Here is a 26,805-nt window from a genome sequence, read left to right as displayed (position 1 = left end):
TCGATAGTCAATAAAAAACAAACATTTAACATTTTAAGACAAATTAATTCTCAGATCATAAGAAGACGATAAAGTGAAAAACGACATGTGCTTAGGCGTATTTAAAAATTGGAATCAGCTATTTACAATAATTGTTTAATTTACTTACAAATGGAGTCCATTTCTCCTCACTTTACTCACTTACACTAATTGTATTTTAATAATTGTTAAAAATGCAGTCCATTTTGCTGCAAGCACAGTCTAGCACGTTTTAGGACATTTCCACTAATGTTCCTTAACACGCGTTGTTCATTTTTCACTTGATCAAATGCTAAAATAATTTTGTTTTTCAAATCATCGATATTCTGAGCTTCTTTGACGTAAACTCTACGTTTCACTTCACCCCACAAATAAAAGTCACAAGGAGTTAGGTCAGGTGATCTAGCTGGCCAGGGCACCGGTCCACCGCGCCCTAACCAGCGGTTTCCATACCTCTCATCGAGGTACTCGCGCACGATACGGCTGTAATAAGGAGGGGCGCCGTCGTGCATGAAATAAAACTCGCGTAGTTAGCGCAGAGGCACGTTTTCCTCGATGTGGTCCTCAATTACGCCCCGGTATGTACAACCGGTATTTCTTAACACAGGCAGAATCTCTGCCTCGTACAACCTACGAGCCGCTCGCAGATTGTTATCGGCTCTGGCGTACACTCTCACCATTTCATAAAACTCGCGGTTTGAGTACATCGTTTCGCTTTAGCTCAGCGGCGAGCGAGGAGAACATGAAACGACTGTCCGTCAGAGAGCGCGGCGTGAGACTGAGCGGCGCGCGCGGTGGCTTTTGTGTGGCGGCGCGCGCGCTCCCCCGCCGCGCGCACTCCCCCGTCGCACACACTCATGCGTCGTGCGCCGTCCATGACCAGCTGTTTGGTGTAGGGTGTGCGTAAATTGTAAAAATTATTAGGGATAAAAATAATAAATCGTAAAAATAAAAAGTACATGTTTTTTTATTGAAATGGGTTCTATTAACGATACTGAATTCAGGGTTTTTTTTTGTAAGCTGACTAAAAATTAACCCTGTATAAGCTCTCGCCGCGGCGGTCGAGTGGCATCTGGCCGGCCGGCGACTTATTTGTCGCCCGTGCGCGCACTAGCATTTAAACCAACAGGGAAGGAGACAGTTGCGTCGCGTGCTTGTCTCCGAACCCGCGGACAAAAAAGTCTCCCGCGAGTCGCGTCGCTACGTGTGCGCACTTCCATACTAACCCATAGACTTCACGTGAGAGACAAAATAGTCGCGGCGACAAAAGTTGCCTGTGCGCGCATACCCTTAAATTGTCGAAAAATTGTCTCGTCTGGACATCACTTTAGAGATTGCGTTTGTTATTCAATTCGAAGTTTATTTATAAAAAATCTAATTATCCCAGGTTTATTCTAATTTACTGTTTAACAAAATTTAATCTTAGAATATTTGAAAAATATAATTTCATTTAATAGCATTTAAGAAATGCCGCCAATTCGAAGTAAAATGAGAGCTATATCGATAACTAAACGCCAAAACTTTTTTTAATGGGTGCGTGCATTTGTGTTGTCCGGTGTTTGAAGACGCTTTGAATTCGCTTTCAATTTCTTCGTAGGAAAAATGTCGGGTGATACCGATAAAGCGAAAATCAGTGACAATCAGGTATAGTTGTGAAATATGTTTTTGTATTATATTTCTATGCAGTGGTGCGCGTCTATTAAGAGTATTTTTAGTGGTGAAGTGATGTTATTTCCGTGTTATATCACTAATGTTTGTCTGCGTCTCAACATGGCTGACAGAACGTTTGCTTCCCGCTAAACGCGGGAACTGCGCCACGGAGGGTTGTGATATTAGTCAATATTTCGCAAGAAAAACTGTGAATGCCATCGTGATCGGTTATCGAAACTGATGCTGATGGGATTATTTTCCAGATTTCGCATATTTTTGCCACCCCCGCCCCTTTGCATTTAGGTGCAGGCCTTTGTTAATGTACCACGATATATGTACATAATGACATTGATAGGAAATCCGCATGACCTTGATATTTGGTTTTTGCGATTATTTTTTAGACGTAGAGTGATAATGTTGTCATTCCAATGCCCCGCCGCTTGGCGCATCGCTATTTCGCTGCGGAGCTAGGCCGTCGATGTAAATAAACATGCTTTCTTTCAGGCATTTATTGCTGACCTCGGTCAATTTTCCTACTGTTTAGTTTCCGATCATGTCGTAGTTGTATTTATCGTCTCGATAAAGCAATATGACAGAGGTCGATTGACCCTAAAATATAAGACGAGATATAGTTCCTATACGGCCTATACCTATTCGCTATATGTACACAGCTTGTATATTTGGGTATGTATAGTGGTAAGATTCTAAGTCTGTAACGTGAAATGAGCCTTGCGTGTATGCAATAAGGTTCAAATTCAAATGACGGGAACTACGAACTGACGCTTGGATCTTCAGTTGCAGATTTGCCGACTGAAATTTCTGAATTGTAATTTTACATACGAATTGGAAATAGCGTTTTAAGTTTAGTTGGTTCAATATGGGAAATATTGCAATGAGAAGTTGTATTTTTATATCCAGAACTGTTTTCTTAAACAAACTGCTTATGAGAAATTCATATTTTGTATGAAAAACTTGTCAAAAATTATCCAAATACCATGCCACCATAAAATGTATGTATGAACTGGTGATATTTTAAAATAATTATATAACGGTGTAAGTTAATAAAAGTATTTAGTGTAAAAGTTTTCCTTCCACAGTACATAATAATACCATACAGGAAATATGAAACACTTATTAGCAACTTACAATATCACCAGATTGATATTTTCAATACCACAATCACAACTTCTGAAAAAAATGATGGCATTTTATTAAACAAAAAGTCTAATTTTCCATTTTTAGCTACTATGATTATGGTCAAAAAAGTCAATCTAATCAGAATATCAGATTGTAACTACTACATACTATGATGAATCACTACTTAAACTGCACATTTGAAATAATATGTTAAAAAATACTAAACACAAAATAATTGCACACACAGTCACGATTTAAGATAGATACAAACAATTTATCACAAATAAATTTGTAAACAATTCTACTGCCCCATTATTTATATCATGTATACATATTTTTGGCTAATTTGTTGCATAAATAAGTAAATTCTAGCTTACAACTCTTTTTGTTCCCTGAGATTTAAATTAAAAAGATATTAATTTCCACAGCTAACAATGTTAGTATGTATATACCTACTAGTAACAACTCTTTACATGTTCAAATTTTAGGTATAAAGTAACATAATAATCAAGAAGATCACACTCGTAATTAACTAGGGTCGCCGTTGCCGATTATGGCGGTATCATCTTGGGTCGTCCCATTAGTTTTTCGTCAAGTTCTTAAATTAGTCCTATTCTGTTTTCGTCACTCATTCTACATTCGTCACAATCGTCGGTGGCTTTCAATGTAGAATGAATGACGAAAGCAGAATAGGACTAATTTAAGAACTTGACGAAAAACGAATGGGACGACCCAAGATGATACCATTACGGCATGGATAGCTATATCAAAGTAACATTTGGACATCTTAAAAAAAATCCAACTTTAACTACACATTCTTGAAATATCTCTAAGAGGTATATGTGATATTTGATATACCAACTCAGTACTAAATTATTTTCTATTCAGATTAGTATTACATCTTAACAATTTTTAATTTTTAATTACCAGACACATGTCATTATACAGAAATATACCTTTTACAGATTCAGATGTCCTATTCCTTATAAATACATGCTTATTCTAAACACATTTTCATATACAGGATGAAGACAAGAAGTCCACAGCTGGCGACGGGCATACTACAGAAGATGAGTCGTCCCAAGACTCCAAGGGTGAGTCGGTCCCAGTCCAGGCCGCAGGTAACACCGATGTAGATCAACCTAGCGACGCGCCCAATAAAGATATTATTGAAGGTCAGAGTTGTGTGTTGGGACGGCCTGTTCATCTACATTGCACTTAACCTGTGTGGGGTACTAACTGCGGGTGGTTTTCATTTGTCCAAAATTAGTAGACTAGTTAGTAGTTACTGTTAATGTAAGGCCTGAGTGGACGCTCGAAGCGGAGCGTTCGGCGGGACGTGCAGCGTGGCGTCGGGCTCCCAAATGATTTGAGCAGCGTGTACTAAGGCCGCTCCTATACGTTTGCATTTGTTTAACATGCACGCCGCACGCTCCGCCCCGCTGCACGCCCAACTCGAGCGTCCACTCAGGCCTTACACCTAGGTTTAAAGCTTGGAGCACAGTTGAAAAGGAATTTGTATGAAAACTTAATGTGGTATTTTTCAAAAAGAACTTGCACATCAATAATAATCATTATTAAATAAGTACATTTTAAAATATTGACCTAAAATAAAACATATCATACAACCAATGCGGATGTACCATCTAGGAATTTAATTTCAGTACCACTTTGTACAGTCAAGTGTAAAAATAAGGGTGTACACATGATACTCAAAAATATGTCCCGTAGCTTTTATGTCAGTGAATTAAGAACTACTTATGGGATGGGACATATTTTTGAGTAAGTTATATGCGCCCATATTTTTACACTTGACTGTACCTATGCAGCTATGTCACAATGCCAATAGTATGAGGTCCCGAGGCCCCTAGCTACTTTCATATTGATTGTCACTGTAATAAAGGTACAAAATGGTACTGAAATTAAATTCTTTGACTGTACCACAATTACAGATAACTGCACTAAAATAGGTCAATCCAATTTGAAGATAAATGCTACATTTGTTTGCAACCTCTTACCATACCGTCTCCACCTATCGTGTGTAATGATAAAATAATTTAATCAATCCTTTCACATCAAATTAGTGCACCTAATTGTCCCCAAAACGAGTATATTGGTCACAAATGGATTTCAAGGATTTAGAATAGAATAGAAAAAGCTTTATTCAAAAACGCTTAATTTAAACTTAACTAATAAAAACACTGACATAGATTGGTTATAAAGCGTTCCTGAAATGGTCTCCACTCAGCTTCATGTCAAGGAACCTTTGAAGTCCCCGACGCTGGTCTTCCGTGGAAACCCTTTCGAGAGAGCGCAACTATAAGCTATACAATTTAAATTAAATATAATACTACAGCTATACAAATTAAATTAAATATAATTTAGTTAAATTATTAAGACTATTGATCCACAATAAAACTGTAAAAACTATTGACCCGTACAGTAACACTAAGTCATACTTGTGTTTGTGTTACTTGTAAAATTAGTTTCACAAAGAAGAAAGAAACACATAGGCACACAAAAAGAAGATTTCAGACGAAGCCTCGCCAGATTTTTTCTTGTTAATTCAAATGTGGTATTGTATTAACAGATGTCTCTGCTTAATACGAAATTAAGGTTTCGGTAGTAAATTAACACCTAAGATGTATTAATAGGACAAATGGAAATCACACATTACTCATTATATTTGCGTTTGTTCTAAGGGATAACATTTTTGAATGTTATCATCAGAGAATGTTTGTCCTCTCATTATCATCATTTGCGTTATGAATTGATCACCATTCATTATGATTTTAATACGCCGTGCACATCATTTGCTAATAGCTAATTAGGTATATGTAGCGTGCGTGCAGTGCGCGAGCGGTTCGGAAATGGTGCGCGCGCGGCGGATCCGCTATATTTGGATCTGTACCCTGTTTATCAAAAGCTTTTAACTCTCGCCTTAAGGAGCGCTTGTGCGGTGCACTCCCATAAATAATCAAAATGAAATTATGGTACCTATTTAATATATTACTATTTAAGATCTATCGTAAAAAACTCAATACCAATTAAATAATAAACTTTATTCATTATAAGTTTATAGACAGCTCACCACTACCTACACGGCGTACTCCTATAATTTCATAGAAATCAAAGGTAACGCGCGAAGCGGAGCGCTTTGGATTGCGCTCCTATGGAAAAAGATTTAGTACATTCGATCAATAGGAAATTCAATAAGAGCGAAAGAGAAGAATCGCCATAGCTTCGCACGTGAAACAAAAGATTTTCTATGAGGGAAGAGGCAAAATCGGTGCGGCGCTCCGAGCCCGGTTGATCTGCGCGCGCATCCCGCGCGCCATGTTGATGTTGTTTCTAAACAGACCCTAGCCAATTTTAAAGTATGTGCGGGAATGCAATTTTGGCTTTTTTTCATTCTAAATAATGAAACAAGAGTTTAAACAGTTAAAGCACATAATTTGTTTGTTGTCAGGTGTTTAAAAATTAATGAATTTAACGTGAGAATGTGAAAAAGTTTACAAAATAGACTTGAGTTAAATTATGGACGACCTTGAACTTTCGTAGTAATGTTAGTCAAAAACAAAAACTTATATATTTTTTAAATCAGATCAATATGCAAAAACACCGTGGTTGTGTTGTGTTATTGTGATAAAAGTAATTAGCTTATTTTGTTTTTCGTGTTAACTATATGTTTTGTGTTTGGCGCGGGCGCGGTCGACGGCAGTGCGGTGAGTTTGGACCGAAACAGGTGTGTTAACAATTTAGCACATCTTTCCATAAAATTTAAAAAAAACCTTATATCCATTTGTAAAATGGACTGCAGTTGGCGTCTATCGGTCGTCAAGATATTCGTAATACCGAAAACCTATGAGAGAGTTCAATGACCGGGTGGACGGAAACCGACATCTAGGTACTTTGCGACGGTTAATTGAATGTGTAGGTTTAGTTTTTGTTTTCTATTGTGAGTGAACACCCATAATACATAGCTACCAGCCGTTGCTGGTTCTAAGGGATAACATTTTTGAATGTTATCATCAGAGAATGTTTGTCCTCTCATTATCATCATTTGCGTTGTGAATTGATCACCATTCATTATGATTTTAATACGCCGTGCACATCATTTGCTAATAGCTAATTAGGTATATGTAGCGTGCGTGCAGTGCGCGAGCGGTTCGGAAATGGTGCGCGCGCGGCGGATCCGCTATATTTGGATCTGTACCCTGTTTATCAAAAGCTTTTAACTTGTAATACAAGTGGAAGTCCCTTTCTAACAAAAGCTGTCGAAAAGGGACTTCTACTTGTATTACAAGTTACAAGCTTTTGATAAACAGGGCACTGGGGGCCGTTTCTCAAAAGCTTGTAACTTCTAATACAAGTGGAAGTCCCTTTCTAACAAAAGCTGACAAAAAGTGACATCAGCTTGTATTACAAGTTACAAGCTTTCGAGAAACGGGTCTCTAGACGCACTTTTATCTAGATCTAGACCAGCGGTCGGCAACCTTTTAGCAGTCAAGGGCCACATAGTAGTTAACGAAGTTGACGCGGGCCGTACTTTGTTAATATTTATGACTTTATCAGACATTGTCGTAAGTGACAGGTTCACGGGCCGCAGGTTGTCGACCGCTGATCAAGACGAAGAGAAGGTGCCTAAAGTATTAAAAACGTTAACCTGATGGTTTCGAATTAAAAAGTTTTTTTTTCTGTGTAGGTTTGGGTCACAATAATGTGGGTTTCAGTCACGGTGTGGTTTGTGTCTATGTGTTCATTTTTGTGTCGGCTAGAGTTTGTCGCAGTTCATCATTCTGTATGTTTTCGGGCATTTGATCAAAAAAACCTAATCAAGTAATCAGTGACATGTATAAGGAAATAATGGGTTTTTGTAATGTGCATATTGCATTATGGGTAAGTGGGAAAACCAAGGGTTTATTGATTATTGTACCATTAACTATCATACTGTATTTTATTGACTTTCCTCTAGTCTATTGTACTCAGTGCTATATTTGTCTACCGTTCTTCATCAATCCTCATCTACTCAAAGGTTAACTGGAAGAAATCCCTTTGTAAGAAGTTCGCCTTTGTACTGCCTATCCTGTGCCATAAATTTGTGTTTAGTGTTTTGTACAATAAAGAGTTTATACATCCATACATACATACTACACACAACGACTATAAATACAATATGTGTTTTACTGAAGTCGTCTAAAAACCATTTCATTAAACCGGTTTCAATAAAGCTGGCGTGAATTTGCTATTTTTATAAAAAACCCTGACATTCGCCAAGCCTCCCCGCAGTTCTGATAAAGGATCAAAAATCCTGACATGTCAGGGGAAATCCCTATTATACTATACCCGGATACGAATCTCGTTTCCTTCCTACCACTAGGTCACAGACAAGACATCCTCTAGACTGAGCATAGTAACGCTACCCCCTCTGCTACTTATACGGTAGTTTTACTCCATCTACGAGTCAATCCCGTGCCGTGATTGGTCCGTGTCTTTGAACGGACCAATCACGGCACGGGATTCGCTCACCTCGTCCCCCCGCACCCCCGTATTTTTGGCAGCATCGGTTTCATGAAATAATTGCTCTAAACTCCGTCTAGAGGATTCCTAGTCTATGCCACTAGGTTACCAGTGTGCTGGGCACTACCGGTTTCCTTTATGACTTAAATTATTTAAAATCAAGGTCAGTTGTAGAAGAATATTTATGAGGTTATTGAATATGCCGATCGTTTTCAATTTTACATAGACAGCTTTATTATTTCGTAAGTTCTAAATGTAGACGTGATGTCAATTTTCTTTTTAAGTTAGGACACTTAGGGCTTAGGTTTAGGTATTCTACCGTAATGCCTGAGGTTCCTCGTTTTAATCGATATTAAATGAACGGAAACGTGTTGAAAATATCGAAAGTTGTTTGTTACGGAGATTGATATGGTTAGGCCGTCTCAATATGACTCCTAACGACAATTTGCACAGTAATCTTTAACCAACTCGCCCGCTCCGTGGAACCGCGCCAGCCAGCGGACGCCCTTAGGGAATGTACAGTCACGCTCCATGATTGTTACGCCATTTAGGGTTCTAGCTAAATTGGACATTCCATAGCGTAAGTATGGAAAACCAATTTAGCTAGGACCCGTAACAATCCCGTGTGGTGAATGTATAGCACTATATGACTATACTAATGTAGCGTCACAGACAAGACATCCTCTAGACTGAGCATAGTAACGCTACCCCCTCTGCCACTATATAGTTTTACTCCATCTTCGAGTCAAAGTGTCAGAATCCCGTGCCGTGATTGGTCCGTGTCTTTGAACGGACCAATCACGGCACGGGATTCGCTCACCTCGTCCCCCGCACCCCCGTATTTTTGGCAGCATCGGTTTCATGAAATAATTGCTCTAAACTCCGTCTATACGTCTTTTTAGCATTAGAAATAAGGTAAACAATCTTGATGTGTCTTTTAATTGAAAAACACATTTTAAAAATAAGTTACTGTAAATATGTAACAATTATGAATCTAATACGATCTTTTATAGTCTTCTGCTTTCATAAGTAATAGTTATTGATTTTTAAATAGTGTTTTTCAATTAAAAGACATGTCAAAATCGCTTACCGTCTTTCAAGTTCTTTCTAATGCTAAAAAAAACTCCGTCTAGAGGATTCCTAGTCTATGTGTAGCGTACATTGACATATGTCTTTATAATGGTTTCCTTCGGCGCAGGTGACGGCAAAAGCACAACGGCCAATGGAAAGGAAGATGACGCGGGCGGTGATGACTCTAAGGACGAGAAGAGAGACGCGAAAGCAGAGGGCGATGTAAAAAAGGTATTATCATCAATTTTTATTTTATTTCATTCATTTATTTTCTTCAGAGCAATGTTCTGAGCAATCTGAAGATAGCGGCATGTAACTGCTTCGAAATATCGGGAGCTCGAGAATAATACAACAGGTAATCACGGTTCATATCCCGGTCGAAATAAGTCTAGTGTAACCGACCGTGAATCATTCAAAACTGTTACGTGAGTTAGTCGTTTTCATATTTTTAATATGGCTCTGTAATCTGGAGTCTATAGAGTAGAGTTGACGATATAATGTTTATCGCAGGAAGAAAATGGTGAAACACACGATGACGATGAGAAGGATGACGTGAAAGAAAACAACAGCACTAAAAAACCGCCGCCCAAGAAGAAGGCTAAGAAAGAGGTATGAATTTAAATACACGATTTAAACTAGCGACCCGCCCCGGCTTCGCACGGGTTAACAAATTATACATAAACCTTCGTCTTGAATCACTCTATCTATTAAAAAAAACGCATCAAAATCCGTTGCGTAGTTTTAAAGATCTGAGCATACAGACAGACAGACAGACAGCGGAAGCGACTTTGTTTTATACTGTCGTGATATTCCATCCTTCAGGGTCTACCTGATAGATCTTTGTCCCCACAGCTTATAATTGGGTGGATCAATTATTTCTTGTTGTTATTCTGTCCGGTCAGAGAAGACAATAGTAGCATAGTTTGTTAGAACTGTTAGAAAAGATTGTCCACCACCTTCTGACACGCTTGGTAGACGACCCTCTATGGAAAGGGTATATAAGTTACACAAAAAAGCGTGTTTGGAGAATTTAAATGCCTAAAAATCAGGTTTTAAAGTTTGACCCAGGGGAACGTAACCATGGCAACGAGTGACAAGATAAAGTTGATTCACCCAAGTAACTGGACTTAATATACTTGAAAATTTTAATACTTGCACACATAACAATAATGTCTGCTATTTAACATATTTATAATTACTACAGGACTTAGTTTAACATATTTATAATTACTACAGGATACGGAAGAAGAAGACGAGGATGAGGAGGAAGAGGAGGAGGAGGATGAGGAGGGAGAGGAGGGCGACGAGGAGGGAGATGAGGACGAGAAGAAGCCCAAAGAAAAGTAAGTCTAATAATTATTTAATTTTTATCTTAGCATGTATAATTTTATGTGTCTTGTTAGATAGCACCAATTTAAAAGATGAATTTTCAACCGAATTATTCTGAATAGCAGAATCCGGCACTCCTCAACGCAATAACACCTGAACAATTTAAATATCGCCCGTGTCACAAGACAAATACCTTGTCATACCACCATTGGATATAGTATAGTACAATATTTTATTTTATTTTTATTTTTTTAATATACTTTTAAGCCTTCATTAAGGCAAAAAAAAATACGACAAGATTTTGAACTTTATTTCAAAGTGATAGGGTTATTAGGGTTCAATTTTGCATATTTCCTGACACCCTTATGCCTTGTAAGAGAGTTTTTATAATTTCTCCTTATAACTATGAATTTTAAAGTAAGACTTATTTATTTATAATTTAACTGGAGAACTCGAGTTGTAGATGTAGGTGCCAAGACCGCTAAGCTTAAGTGGGACTGGGCGGGACATGTCTGCCGCATGCACCCTGAAAGGTGGGCCAAAATGGTTACCGAGTGGGACCCACGGGACACCATCGATGGTGCAGGCCGGGGTTCAGGCAGACCAAAGAGGAGATGGCGGGACGACTTGGACGCATTTAATCAGGATTGGCGGGAAAATGCAAACGACAGGATTGAGTGGAGGAAGGGAGGGGAGGCCTTTGCCCAGCAGTGGGACACTAAACCAGGCTAACAAAAAAAAAACTCCTATGTTAGCACGATTTGGTACTTTAACTTACAATTCTTACAAAAATCTCTGGGGAATAGGCAATATCGGCTCTTACGCCCTTTACACCTGGGTCCTAGGCATCTTCGTTGGAGTTTAACAGTACATTAACACCTTTAATTAGCAACATGATAGAATTGTTTCTTGTTCATCAGGGTAAAGAAGCCAGCAAAGAAAGCCAAAGATGGCGACGACGAGGGCGATGAGGAGGAGGGCGACGAAGAGGGAGAGGAGGAGGAAGAAGAGGAGGAGGAGGAGGAGGCGCCCAAACCTAAGCCCAAGAAAGAGGTAAGATTTTTCATAACTTTGTTTTTTTTTATGGGGAACGTGCGTGGACGGCAGTGACAGCGCAAGAAAACTTCATTGGCATGTTAACACATTCATTGCCACCCAGCCAAACAAGACGTCCGCGCCAGGCCACAAAAATTTCGTCATATAAAGCTGTAATGCCACGATCCCGACTATAGGGTCGTCCGGCCTGGGAACGAAATAATAAAATACCCGATATTTGGACGGCCTATTAGCGTGGAGCGTTAAACCCTTAATATGGCAGTGTATTTCCTGACGTACATAACTTTTGACCATCTTTTTGTTTTTTGGTTTTTAAATCAGAATCATTAGAACTATTGAGTGTGAAGTTTTGAACTAACTACCTTGGTATTTTGTACCAAATTGACCGCTCGAGTCCCAGCACCAAAAATCTCTAGTCTCTGGATTTTCAGGATCTGGAGTTACAGTTTGTAACTGCCTTCATAACTCATTTTCGCCATTTTGTCCCTTACGCCCTTTGAGCCTACGGTAGTCGATATGTAACTTTTTACCGACACCATATCGCGTTCGCAGCACTCGGGGTTAAGGGTTAATGTTCAGGTTAAGATAAAAAAAAAATTACCTGGGCAGACTCGTTTGTACGTGCACCTATAACTTGTGAATATGATAACCAATTGACTTCTATCCAACTTCATACATTTAAGAACAAATCTTTCAATCAATCATCACTTGTAGCCAAGCAGTAAGGCTTTCTAAGTATACAACAATACACAACACTGATTTAAACTTTCACGATTTTTACACATTATTAAATTATACAACGGGACTTAATCGCGTATCTAAGTTTTAAGATTTACCTCCGACGTTTCGAGGACGGCGTTGTCCCCGTGGTCGTCGGAGGTAAATCTTAAAACTTAGATACGCGATTAAGTCCTGTTGTATAATTTAATAATATACAACAATACGTTTGTTTGATCAGCCCACGGAACCGCCCGTGCCGCTGCCGGCGGGTAAGGGCATCCCGCTGGGCCACATCAACAACGTCGAGATCTCACTGTCGCGCTTCAAGACCCAGGATCAGAAGATTCTGCACCAGTTCCTATACGGGGTAAGTCCAACCTTAAGACGATTGGAAGGCCCAATGCCCTTGAGCGTCAGGGCGGAGCTAAGCGCTCTGTACCCGCACCACCCGCTTACCCCGCTCGCTGCGATCGTACGTGAATTTTGTATCGCTGCACCGCCACGAGGTTCAAAGAATAAGATACAGCCCAGAGGCGTGCAGTTGGCGCTATACTCGTATACCTTTTGTTTGCAGATATTTTGTTGTTTGAGTATGAGTAGATAATGCATTTAGTGGAGGTCGTAAATTACATTTCACGGTTAATACGACTCGCGTCCTGTTTAAAACGCCGTATAAAATTATATTATTATTATATATTACTTACCCATCCCGTTACGCACCATGCTGCACGTTTGTATAATTGACATAACCGTCGTATTGAATTGGTAGAGTGTCATTCGATGGAACTTGCTAACTATGTAAGTAATCAAACTTGATGAATGAATTTACTAATGACTTTTGTTGACATACCTAGTTAGTTCCATAGAATGATACTTTATGCAATACGCCGTCAGCCAACATTTTTTAATGTGTTTATTACCTACCTTAGGTTTTTTGTTTTGTCTAATATATACACATATCATAAAGAAACACATCTTCATTCATACTCACATCGTACATCGTAGTGTACCTTTACTTTACTACCTACTATTTGTAGGAACTGCAACAGTAACTTTGTAATAGCAAATATTTATATGGGATTACAAACTTACTTATGCAGTTCTTAGATCTTTAAAACGTGACTGATATTGCAATATTTTTAGGTTTTCTATGGCTTGATAAGCTGAAAACTACTTATGTTTAAAATTTGAAGCTTGTACTACTACTACTGCTACTGTACTGTTTGCTACTGTACTGTGCTGTTGTACTGTTTGTGCTTGTTATACTAGAAGTACCTTAGAATTATGATGATCGTAGATGAGTGAGTGAGTGAGTGTGTCAGTGTCGAAAATAAGGAACTTTGACGTACAATCATTCTTAAACTACTAGTTCAAATTGAATGTTTTTGAGAATATATCTTAAGCATGTTTAGCCCTATATATTACTGAAAATTCAGGGTTTTAGCTTCAGCCAGCACAAAATTACAGGACGTCGAAAATGGCCTGAATCGCTTCGAGAAAAGGATGGTACGGCCGTGCCTCTTTTTTTTGCTCGACTTGGCGGGGGCACTGCCGTGCCCTCAGATTTACTTAATAAACTAACATCATTTTAATGGGTAACAATCCTAAAAATGTTTCTGAAATGGTTTCTGAATCAAACTATATAGTATATACCTACGACATAAATTGCCAATGTTGATCAATTTTTTTTAGAAATTGAACTTTATTAAAAACGTTAAATTTTAATGGCAATATGTCGGCGCATGTTCGAAAACATTTTTTATATATTTCAAATGAAGCTTTCTCAAACATAAGTGGAAATATTGTCATTACGTTCGTAATAATAGGCTGCGAAACACCGTGTTGTGCGCGCTAAAGCGCGTCACAACCAAATCAACATTCTGCAGTTATTTAATCTTTGGCCACAATAACTCCAATTTTATTGCGCCTCGGCTCAGAACAAGCATGCAGAATACAAGGAAGGCACGGAGCGACGAGCGACACAGCCTCCTCGTCTCAAAGCTAGCACACGACTGCCGGCCACGCCTTTTTCGAGCTACATACGCACAAAATGTTGAAAAATATTCGATTTCTTAAAAAAAAAATTATTTATTAACATTATTCTACGTTGCATTTGTAGTATCTGTTAAAACAATTATTCTAGTTTAAAAATAACTTTAATCGAATAAACCGTTCACTAGAAATAGGCAAAGTTAGTCGCAAAACGGCCTGTCGTAATGTTCCTTTTTTGGAAAAACTATAAGTCATAGGGAACAAGTCAAACGTTAGAAATGTTGTACATAAAACGTAAAATCATATATATTTTTTTCATATTTTTTTGTTGAACCGTTAAGAAGATATAGACTCTAGAATGTTAGAGTTTTCGGCCAAAAACGGCGTCTAGCGCCTTAAACTAAGTCAACCTCTCAACTTCCAGTGGTCTAAGTTGGCCAGACAATAGGGTATTTTCCTGTATTTGAAATAAATTATTTCACACCATCCATGAAATAAAGCATCAGATAATTATTAGAAAAACATAGATAGTAGTTATTTTTAATCACAAGTCTTATTTAAAAAATTTGTGGTGAGTTGACCGTGACGTCACGATGTAATGTTTCATATAAATTCCATATTAGCAAATCGTTTTGACAGTTCTAAAAAAGAAACTGATTTGACTAGTAGGAAAATACCCTATTCAATAACAACCTTGAAGATGTTAAATTAAAATTATTATTTTTTTCGGTTCCCGAACTCCAACACTGCGTGAGACTTGCATGTGTCTTGTATCTTTGTATTCAAGTTCAAGGAAAAAGTCAGTTCCAACACAAACTCTCGTGGTTTATTTCGTTAACGCGAATGGATATCGCGAAATTGACACCTGGCTGTCTAGCATGAGTTGCGTACACGCGCGCGACTTCAAGCTCATTTAGACGGCGCGAGAACTCGCATGCGAGTTTCATTACATTGCGTTATTTGATTGGTCGGCTGAATTGTTATAACCTCAATAGTGCGCAATGTAACTAAAATCGCATGCGAGTTCGCGCGCCGTCTAAATGAGCCTTAGGACCACCCCACATCTAGCGTCTTTCGAGCGTCGGCGTCTCGTCGGCGTCTACAACTCTATGGCCCTGCTCGACGCAACGTCGACGCAACTGCGCAGCGACGTCATTTTCCATAGCGCTGACCGACGCCGACGCTCGAAAGACGCCAGATGTGGGGTGGCCCTAATGCTATACCGCCTGAGCCGTTGACAACATTTCGTGCTAAAAATACGTGGGTAAAATCAATTGTTAAAATCTCGAATTAAGAAATTAAGAATTACTATTTAAAAGAGTTGTTGTTAATAAAGGAGAGATACATTTTAAATTTCTGTAAATCTTGTAGAGTCACGCTCCGTGATTGTTACGCCGTTTAGGGATCTAGCTAAATTGGATATTGCATAGCTTAAGTATGCAACAACCACTTTAGCTAGGACCCTAAATGGCGTAGAGTATGTGCGGAAAGAGAAGTCGTAGAATGTATTAGGTTCCATACATTTCACGACTCTTCTCTTTCCGCACAGACTCTAACAATCACGGAGCGAGATAGTACAACGAGATAACAATATATTTATGGACATGGTTATTCTGCAGCAACTATGCCTCGACCGCAACGTGAAGCGCAACATCAAAAAGTTCCGCGGGTACGAGTGGGCGATAGGCTCCGCCGAGTACAAGGCCAAGCTCGAGGAGACCACCAAGATGGAGCCCAAGCAGGTGCGCACCATGTGCGAGATGCTCGACTTGGACAAGAAGGGTAAGCTTTACTTACTTACTGGCGCGATAACCCAAACGGGCTCGTCCATTAACATCACACGTTTTGGGGGGGGGGGGGGTTAAGAAAATGTGACATGTTGTGACAAGGGGGAGGGGGGACTCACAAAATTTGTGACGTCATTTTAACTAAATCTGTAACCGAAAAGGATTTTGAGTTAAATAACTAGTTGTTGCTATGATAATTGTTTTTATGGATGTATTTTTATTCCTAATCGGATTCGTGTTATAAATTTCTAACAATGCTTTTGTCAATAATGTTTATTTATTAGTTGAAAACGAAATAGCCAGATCAGAGATGGGCATCATTCGAATAAACTTTTATCGGAATAATCATTCGAATAAACAATAATTCACGATTTTTTTATTCGCGGATGATTCATTCGCGAATAATTCATCCGCGGATGATTCATTCGCGAATAATTCTTCCGCGGATGAATCATTCGACCACTTTTCAAATGACGAATGATTTATTCGTTATTTCAAGCGAATAAATCCACGAATTATATTTAAGTTTTTTGGCTTATTCCATTCAAATAAACAACATGAATAATAGCACGTTTCATATGACTTGTTTTTACTGTATGTTCAGAAGTTAAAGATTGTTAAGGGTTAAAAGATAAGCCCAGGTAGTATAATAAAAAAAGGATTAGCGTGAACAATGAATTACTCACACACAAAGTTAGTAACTTTCTGGCCTGACCTAGAAAGAGATAGCTGTATAATAAAAGAGTGATAACATCAAATTTTCTTAGCAGTTGTTTGCTTCAAAGCGAATCTCACAATGTATTATATACATACATAACTATTTAGGTAGTTGCATTGCGCATCACAGTTGCTAATCTTTCTAAACCGTGAAAAGTTAATAAGGTATTCGAATAAACTAATTATTCGCGGCAAATCATTCGAGGAATAAATTATTCGCGGATAAATTATTCGACGAATAATTTATTCAAATAAGAATAATCTTCCGACATTTTTATTCGTCATTCGCGATAAATTTTGTTATTCTTATTCGTTATTCGTCATTCGAATGAATTTTGTCCATCTCTGAGCCAGATATGTGACTCCACACCATTAAAAAAAAGGGGGGGGGAGGGGTAACCCAAATGTGACCAGGTGTGACAAAGAGGAGTCAAAAAATCTTCAAATTCGTGTGATGTAATTAATTATTATAGTGGTAGAACGGAACGCATACACTTGCGACGGCTGCCAGCGGCATCTGGCCTACGTGTATTATAAGTGAATGTGTATGCAGGGTCTCAGGCGGACCTTTACTTACCTGGCTTTTTTTTTTTGCTGTATGTAAATTCCATATTGACGTGTAAAAGTGCCCTTGTGGCCTATTTGCTGAATGAAAAATGAAAATGAAAAATGAAAAAAGTTTATTGTATAAATTTAGACATACAGTAAATCACGTCCCTGTGTCCTGATCTAGGAAACCCTGTGTTACAGGACCCAGTTTCGTTACTTATACTAGTTTCTTAATCTATATATTGGTAGGTACAAATTGTACAGAGAGTTACACTGTGTGTGTGTGTGTGTGTGTGTGTGTGTGTGTGTGTGTGTGTGTTAGTGTGTAAAAATGCATACTATAATATTTATGATAAGGAAGTATTATTTCAATGTTATTATTATAAATGTTGATATTTGATATTTGAATGTGTATGCAGGGTCTCAGGCGGATCTAGCGGCGCGGCTAGTAGGGTTCCTACAGCAGCCGGTAGCCAACTCGGTGCACGCGCGCGGCGTGGCGCGGCCGCCGCCCGCCGCCGCCGCCACGCCCGGCGGCCGCCCGAGACGCTCCGCCGCCGTCAAGGTGCACAACCGAGGTAAACACACTACACAAACTCTTAACCCTTAAATGCATAGTGTTGCCAAATGTCTACAAAGCATTAGACAGCTCACAGATTAAGGGTTAAACAAATTCTATTTGTTCCTGCATATTATTTCAATAGTAAAACTAATAAATTTTCTGAATTATTACATAAATTTACGCAGTATTTTAATTTATGAAAATTACATTTGGGTATAGACGAAATGTCGGAAAACTTGGAAAAACCTGGAAGTTGATGATTTTTAGTAGGGATGTTACGGAGCTCCGTTTCCGTTAAGTCGGAACTCCCGTTTGGTATTACACATCCGTTTCTGTTCCGGTTCCGTTACTTTTGAAACGGAAGTTATATCGGATGTCAATGCTTAGCGCGGCGGCGGGACATGAGCGGTGTACATCAAAAACAAACAGGTTTATACCAGTCATTCGCTCATAGCCCCGCTTGCCACGTGCTGCAGTAATTAAATGTTCTGGTTTATCCGTGTTTTTGAATTTAAAGTACGTATTCGTATGTGTCGTGTTGTGTAATGTATACCTACTGATAGTACTGACTTAGGCTCCGGTTCTGGTTCCGGTTCCGTTTTCGGTTCCGATTCCGTTTCTGGTTCCGATAAACTAAATTTAAAACATCTGGTTCCGCTTTCGGTTCCGATAAAACCACATCCGTTACATCCCTGATCAATACTACATTATAACCAGCCTTAGACAGCCTCTCACGTGATGTTGGAGTGCAGCGGAGCGGCCCGATACAGGGCAAAAACTCGGATGCCCGAGAGATCTCTCCGAGGTTCTACTCAACATCAAAGGTTTGGTGGGATTCCTCGAGGAGTTGGTCTGGCAGGACTAGCCTCTATCTCGCAAAATAGGCGCCAGACGAGTTGCGGAAAACCGTCCGTACTACAATACAATAGTATATTATTATGGGGTCCCTTGGTTTCCCATAAAGTTTTAAGTCATAATGTATTGTTCGTCATATTATCACTAGTCATAAAACTGAATCCGTTAACTTTTCAGGATTTTCGTCAGGTTATCCTATAGATGGGTTAGGTTAGGTTAGGTTTGTTTTATGGCAATACTGAAAAGTGACGCGTTTCTGAACCAAATGAATTATGAACTAACGAAAATGCGGGCAAACAATACATTATGACTTAAAACTATTTGTGAAACAATAGATACCCATATTATTATAATATATGCATTATAAAACACAAAAAAAATAATAATAATATGTTTTCGATCATACTGTATTTTTGGTAAAATACCTAGTAAGTAATGAAATATTTTGTGTAGGCTATTCCGATGAGGAGTACGAGACGGACCCGGAGACGAAGGTCAAGGGTCCCAAACCAGCAAAGGATGGCTCAGAAGATTCAGATGTAAGTATCATTGAATCGTATTTTTTTATTTTTCTTAAAAGTAGGTGTAGGTGTGTTGTGTGTGAATACAATTCATATATTTTTAACAATATCAGGAACTGTTCGAACTTGAAAAATAAAAATATGTAACAGTGTATACCATTTATATATAACAGACAGTGTATCAGAATGAGTTTAGTACAATATAGATTTCTACAACTCTGTCTTTCCCTGGGACTCCATTTCCATACCAAATATCATCTAAATGGAAGTCAGCGCTATGGAAAATGGCGGCGCTGCGCAGTTGCGCCAACGTTGCGTCGAGCAGCTGCCATAGAGTTGACTAGACGCCGACGCTCAACAGATCCGAGTGTGGGGGGGCCCTTAAGCGTATACATAGGTATATGCATACTCTTCACGCTTCACTATTCTATAATTGTGGCAAATTGTGTAGAATAACGTTTGTCCGTAGGGTTCGTTCAACCCTAGCGGGTCCGAGGAGGCGGACTCTGACTTCGACCCCGAGGGCGGCGAGAGCGCGGGCGGCGCCACGCGCAAGCGCAAGAGCACCGGCCGCCGCCGCTCCAGCGGCAAGCCCGGCAAGCGCGGCAAGCGGCAGCGCGGCAAGCTCACCAAGGTGACTAACACTTCGCACTGTAGGGATGATGACACATGTTGAATTTTATAACTAAATCTAGTAAAATAGATAGCAAATGAGCCATTTATCACAATAATGTGGATATTAAAATAATACAAAAATACAGGACCTAAACTGAAAGTTTCAACAACTAAATTTCTATTTTAACTCCCAAAAAGGAAAAAAATAGGGATACCATTCGGTGTACCAAAATGTAAGGAACATTTTATCCAAAAAAAGATTATATTATGGCAACTATATACATAAACGAAATATTTCACCGACAAAAACGCAACTTTCTTGTTTTGTTCATACTTCAAGATGGGCTTCAGTGACCGTGACGTCACGTTCACTTATCGTTTTGTTAGAAGCGTTTCGCGAGTGAAATACTACTGTCGGATTTTGACTGTCATTTCTGACTTTTGTATTGCTTTAATGCAGTGGATCCCTTAAAGACATTTGATCCTAAAAACAAACATGAATGAAAATTTGTCATCCAGCCTACAGTTTGGTGACCCCTTGTTTCATTGTCAGTTCTAGTCTGTCAAGCTGGATATGTCAGTAGCAATGTAAAGCAAAGCAAAGTATGGTATCCCTAGGAAACGAACAAAAAGCAGCAATGTACATCGAACAACGATGAAATGTAAACAAAACAGTTCCACAGATAAGATATAAATGACACGCGATTTTCGAACAATTCAAACGTAGTGTTGCTAACCCGCGATTTTTCAAATTTGCCGCCTTTTTCTACTGACAAGATTTGCTTGACCAAGTAAGTATAACTATGTTAATCCATCCTCGACTAATCTACATCATATTTGGGGCATTCAAATGACTAATAACCAATTTGTTACCAGGGCAAGAAGGGTCGCGCGGCAAAGCGAGCGCGCTCTGAAAGCGATGAGGAGAGTGAAAAGTCGGAGAGTGAAAACGAGTCCGAGTCTGGCGGCGGCAGCGACGGAGACGAATCCGATGTGAGTTGCTTCCCCTCATTCTACTACTTCCTTTCTTGCCAAACTAAATTGAACCTTATCACCGAGCAAGACAAATGATCATAGGAGACTAGAGTAAAGCTTTGGATTCCTCCGAAAACGGTGCCGTCATATAGCGGCCGCAAAAGACGGCCGTCTTTACGGTGTCGACATGTGGAAAGTACCACGGCGTCATAACACACCGTCATCCACCAAGGTCAAAGCGGCAAATTTGAAAAATGTAGGCGCGATGGGATAACGTCCCATAGAAAATTTGAATTTCGCGCCTTTTCCTACTGACAAGATTTGCTTGATCATCTATAATTTACTTGGAGGATGAAATATCATCAGAAGAGGAAAATAATCGTAGTACGGAATAATTTATTCACATCTCGTGTCATTTATTCAAAATGGCGTCACCGCTATCTAATAAAACGTTCACGAAACTATCGACACCGTCATGACGGCCGTCATCTTACGTTACGTTGACAATCAACGTAACGTAACGCCGTCTAGGAAACCGCGCCATCTTGTTTACATAGACAACGTTCTAGTGACGTCAGTCAACGCTATATAGCGGCCGTAATATGACGGCACCGTTTTCGGAGGAATCCAAAGCTTTAGGGCTCATTTAGACGGGGCGAAAACTCTCATGCGAGTTTCATTACATTGCGTTATTTGATCGGTCGGCTGGATTGATGTAACCTCAATGGTCCGCAATGTAACTAAAAGCGTATACGAGTTCGCGCGCCGTCTAAATGAGCCCTAATAGTTTCGAAGGAGAGCGTCAAACCAGTACGGATATGATGGTCGTTCTTGTCTACGTGACAGCGTGATAAAACGGTGTCCGTCACTTTCTTTCCCACGGTGTTAAACAGTGACAGTTATTTTATCACGTGGATAAAGATGGATAAAGCTATCCATAATAGGCTGGCTGAGCGCTGTGACTCACTTGGACAAGTTACCGTATGAGATGTTTAATTTCATAATCAAATGGAGATGCAATGGTTTAGTTTGACTATTACTAAGGTCACTTTTTATCGTATAGCTCCTTTGGCCAAGGACAGTCTTTGAACACTAAGGCAGAATAACACATTCATTGCCACCCAGCCAAACATGGCATCCGCGCCAGGCCAATAATAAGCCAATAATAAATAAGGAAGAAAATTTCGTCGTAAAGCTGTAGTACCACGATCCCGACTATCGGATCGTCCGGCCTGGGAACGAAATCATAAAATACCCGATAGTCTGGTTTTCGGTGCTGAATGTGATAACAAATGGTTGCCTTCTGGGCTTTACTATAGTTCGTATTTTTAGCATTAGAAAGAACTTGAAAGAAAGTAAGTGATTTTGACATGTCTCTTAATTGAAAAACACCGTTTAAAAATCAATAACTATTACTTATGAAAGCAGAAGACTATAAAAGATCGTATTAGATTTATAATTGTTACATATTTACCGCAACTTATTTTTAAAATGTGTTTTTCAATTAAAAGACACATCAAGATTATTTACCTTATTTCTAATGCTAAAAAAAACGAAGTATAGGGCAAGAAGATACGTAACTAATTGCATCCCCTTAGGGATAAATTCCGGGAGTAAAAATGTCCTTTGTCTTATTCGAAAATATTGTATCACAAAAATCCGTACAGCCGTTTTAGCGTAACTTGATCGACAAACACTATTATTTCTCATTTGTAGGGTTTCCACTTATGTTAAACTATGTTCCGCAGGAGCCAAAGTCCAAGCGCGGCCGGCCTGTGGCCAAGGGCCGTAAGGCAGTCGTCACTAAGAACGCCAAGGCGACGCCGGTTAAGCGAAAAGCGCCTACGCCACCAGGTAATTTCAAAATTCCTAACAAAACCCACAGAGACAGAGTTGCTGAGACGAAACTGTGATTTTAATTTTTCCTCGTGTTTACGCGCGACACGCACACATGAAGACTGCAGCGGTATCATGGCCGCGTTTTTATCACCTGTCATGTCATGCGTCACTTTCGCACTTAAATACTTGTTAGAATGTGACAGACATGGTGACAAATGATAAAGAGCCCTCAGTGAATGACTCAAACCCAATAAGTGTCTTGAGTATGTGTGTGTATGTGATCGGCTAGTCATGATGGCATATAGTTTGGTCAGGAACTGTCTCATTTTAAACATAGAGAGAATACTGTCTTTGTCTTACGCTAGTAGTAGCACTCATAAAAAAGGGATTAGTATAGTTTTTGTGCTTATTTACTGATAAATTTGGTTAGCCGGACTAGTTTTGATTGAGCTATCCCTCTGTCTATCTGTCAACTTTGTGCTATATTAGGAATTCTTATAACGTTCAAATTTTTCTCTCAGCCAAGAAGAAGCCAGTGGGTAAAGCGGCGGGCCGACCGGCCAAGAAGCCAAACAAGAAGGCCGCGTCTTCTGAAGAGGAGTCTGGAGAAGGCAGTGAGGAGGAGGAGGAGGGGAGTGAGGAGGAGAGCGCGGGAGACAGCGACGCGCCCGTCGACAAGAAGAAGCGCCCGCCCACGGTATGTACCATAGAGTATCGCAATCAACTTGTAGGCCACTGCTGGTATGTCCAGCCAAACAAGAAGGTCGCGTCTTCTGAAGAGGAGTCTGGGGAAGCAAGTGAGGAGGAGAGCGCGGGAGACAGCGACGCGCCCGTCGACAAGAAGCGCCCGCCCACGGTATGTACCATAGAGTATCGTAATCAACTTGTAGGCCACTGCCGGTATGTCCAGCCAAACAAGAAGGCCGCGTCTTCTGAAGAGGAGTCTGGAGAAGGAAGTGAGGAGGAGGAGGGGAGTGAGGAGGAGAGCGCGGGAGACAGCGACGCGCCCGTCGACAAGAAGCGCCCGCCCACGGTATGTACCATAGAGTATCGTAATCAACTTGTAGGCCACTGCTGGTATGTCCAGCCAAACAAGAAGGCCGCGTCTTCTGAAGAGGAGTCCGGGGAAGGAAGTGAGGAGGAGGAGGAGGGTAGTGAGGAGGAGAGCGCGGGAGACAGCGACGCGCCCGTAGACAAGAAGCGCCCGCCCACGGTATGTACCATAGAGTATTGTAATCAACTTGTAGGCCACTGCTGGTATGTCCAGCCAAACAAGAAGGCCGCGTCTTCTGAAGAGGAGTCCGGGGAAGGAAGTGAGGAGGAGGAGGAGGGTAGTGAGGAGGAGAGCGCGGGAGACAGCGACGCGCCCGTAGACAAGAAGCGCCCGCCCACGGTATGTACCATAGAGTATCGCAATCAACTTGTAGGCCACTGCTGGTATGTCCAGCCAAACAAGAAGGCCGCGTCTTCTGAAGAGGAGTCTGGAGAAGGAAGTGAGGAGGAATTCTTGGCCGCTCCTATACGCTTGCATTTGTTTAACATGCACGCCGCACGCCCAACTCGAGCGTCCACTCGGGCCTTACACTTACACTTATTGGACGCAAAAAATACGCTTGAGAGGTCCTAAAAACTTTGTTAATAAGTATTATTTGTATTTGTATTTGTATTTGTATTTGTTTTGTATTCATTTAAAACGGACGATATGGGAGTACGATTATTTATAAAATCATCCGAATTCCGAAAGCATTCAGTTATAACTTACATAAATACAACTCGTTTCCTTTAAACTCATGAAAATATTGTTTTCATCGTTTTAAGTCCATGATTATTCTTCTAAGCATTTTTGATCCTTTGTCATGGAAAAAGACATTCATAGCTGCGAGTCATTTGCGTTTCACATCGTTACAGTGTTACTGGACACTATGTATTTAAATGCTGGTATGAAATAGTGAATAGTTAGTATAGTATGAATTATCTCAGATGATTTTTTCGGGCTCGAGCACTAATCTGTTAAACAAAAGCCTTTGTTTCTTTTAAGAGCGGTCTTCAGCACGTGCCAAAGTAACCATTAAAAAGCAGTACAGGCTTTTATTAAGTTAGGTTAGCCATCTGCAATTAGCAAATTGCAGTTTTAACTCCATTGTGTATCCATAAATAGCCGTTTAACTCTCTAATATTGTGACAGGACGACGAGATCAAGAAGTACGTGAAGCAGATCCTCGAGGGCGCAAACCTCGAGCAGATCACCATGAAGACCGTGTGCAAGCAGGTGTACAGCCACTACCCAGACTTTGACCTGGCGCACAAGAAGGACTTCATCAAGGCCACAGTCAAGTCGGTCAGTGTCATATACACTTTACATTAACTGCCTTTACCATAGCAACCTTAGAATAATACATTTTTCACCACACACACTGGTAAAAGGCTCTCTTGATTGTCCAAAAACTGATAGCAAAGTTGCATTTTATTCACATGTGAGGCAAAGTAATCAAATGCAAATTTTGAGTTGTTTTCTTGTTTTTCCTGGTAGTATTGACTTTTAAATGATTCATATTTAATAACATTAGTTTGGATTTGATTTGATTTTGTTTGATATCTTACAGTTAATATTTATTTCGGGTTGGTGTGGTGAAAATTTTTGTATTTCACTCAGGGGCAAATTTTGTTTAACCCTCGTAACGCTCAAGATTCCATTTTTCGAACCACTCTCTACACTCGTGGTTCAATTTTGGAATCTTTCGCTTGCTCGGGTATCAATATTCGCACGAGCGCTTAAAAAACTTTTGTGACAATAAGTTATAGTAGTAATTAAGTTTTTTTTTTTTATTTGACTGGTTTGTTTTCTGTTTTGTTGCAGTGTATTTAAGATGTTAGGAGTTAAGGCGGAGTGTAGATGTCTTCATAGTATACCTATAGTTTATAAAAGGACATATTATATATTATTACAATAATAATATATTATGAGAAATAAATATCTGAGGCAGTGGAACACCCGCTTTATCAAAGGTAGACTTTGCTTTTTAAGTTTTTTGCATGTTTATATTATTATATTAATATTTATTTATTAATACCCTTTAAAAATAATAAATAATTTACTGTATTATCATGTTTTTGTGTTGATCCAGTTGACATTATTGCAGTTTATGAACTATTATATGCACATAGTTTAGGAAAAAGGATGCAACCCATAAAAACCAGTTAATAAAACTTTCTATCAAATAGAAAAGTCCTTCATTGAAATGACACGTTTTTGAGAATGGATCTATTCGCTAAACTAAAAGTCTATTTTTTTATTCGGTAGACTAAAATGACATTTCATAGTATGAACATCATGTGTCATTTCATACTATGAAATGTCATTTTAGTCTACCGAATAACTGACCGAATAAAAAAATATACTTTACGTCCATTTTAATGTTAATCTAATAATTTGTTGCCGGTCCCATATTGGGATACCCTCCTCCAATTGAGATGGGATTTAAATCTTCTCAGGGCAGAGGTGTAGGGTTGGAGTCGGTGTAGCTTTATTTGAAGTTCATAAGCGCATTGTAATATGCCTACTTGAATAAACTATGTTTTATCTTATTTTATGTAATCTTTATTCAATTTGTATTTCAGCTCATCTCTTCGTGAGCAGTGAGTACTCGGCCGCAAACACATTCATAAAAGTTAAGGTACACCACTTAAACCTAGACTAATGCCGCGCCGCGGCCCCGCTCCTACACCGGGGCTAATCATCCATTCATACAATTACTATCGTCAATTTATCGCCTATGGGGTAAATCACATCCACCTTTCCTATGCATGCTCAATCAGTCACATTAGAGCCAATTTCGCACTTTGAGTTTGCCTATAAATGGGTCATTTACCTGGACGAAAACGGATTTTAAGG

General features: G+C 39.6%; 1 protein-coding gene across 3 annotated transcripts; it reads left to right on the top strand.

Moving 5' to 3' along the window:
- The first annotated feature begins 1,514 nt into the window (after positions 1-1,514).
- LOC134657805 (protein DEK) lies at positions 1,515-26,805 on the top strand. 3 transcript variants are annotated; one of them, XR_010097648.1, is made up of 17 exons: positions 1,515-1,662; positions 3,830-3,980; positions 9,524-9,627; positions 9,907-10,005; positions 10,633-10,739; positions 11,646-11,778; positions 12,740-12,868; positions 16,113-16,275; positions 17,966-18,124; positions 19,417-19,502; positions 19,954-20,118; positions 20,976-21,092; positions 22,823-22,928; positions 23,435-23,610; positions 25,099-25,251; positions 25,771-25,919; positions 26,532-26,800. XR_010097648.1 is itself a non-coding variant. In XM_063513370.1 (16 exons), exons 1-16 carry the CDS (start codon positions 1,621-1,623, stop codon positions 26,544-26,546), a joined length of 1,905 nt encoding a protein of 634 aa, XP_063369440.1. In that variant the 5' UTR covers positions 1,515-1,620; the 3' UTR covers positions 26,547-26,805. The 3 variants fall into 3 exon arrangements, 2 of the variants coding, with proteins under 2 accessions (XP_063369440.1, XP_063369441.1); XM_063513370.1 differs by lacking the exon at positions 25,771-25,919 and having other exon boundaries at positions 26,532-26,805; XM_063513371.1 differs by lacking the exon at positions 25,771-25,919 and having other exon boundaries at positions 3,830-3,899; positions 26,532-26,798.

Source organism: Cydia amplana, chromosome 21 (genome assembly GCF_948474715.1).
Source record: "Cydia amplana chromosome 21, ilCydAmpl1.1, whole genome shotgun sequence".
In the NCBI taxonomy this organism is placed as follows: domain Eukaryota; kingdom Metazoa; phylum Arthropoda; class Insecta; order Lepidoptera; family Tortricidae; genus Cydia; species Cydia amplana.
Note: the sequence above shows the minus strand (reverse complement) of the source record. Positions and strands in the feature narration are given on the sequence as shown.

Bases quoted from the DNA above. Each gene is read 5' to 3' on its own strand.
- LOC134657805 (XM_063513370.1), top strand. From the start codon at position 1,621: ATGTCGGGTGATACCGATAAAGCGAAAATCAGTGACAATCAG. The intron at 3,981-9,523 runs GTCAGAGTTGTG...CCTTCGGCGCAG, and splicing joins CAATAAAGATATTATTGAAG to GTGACGGCAAAAGCACAACG. The intron at 9,628-9,906 runs GTATTATCATCA...TGTTTATCGCAG, and splicing joins CAGAGGGCGATGTAAAAAAG to GAAGAAAATGGTGAAACACA.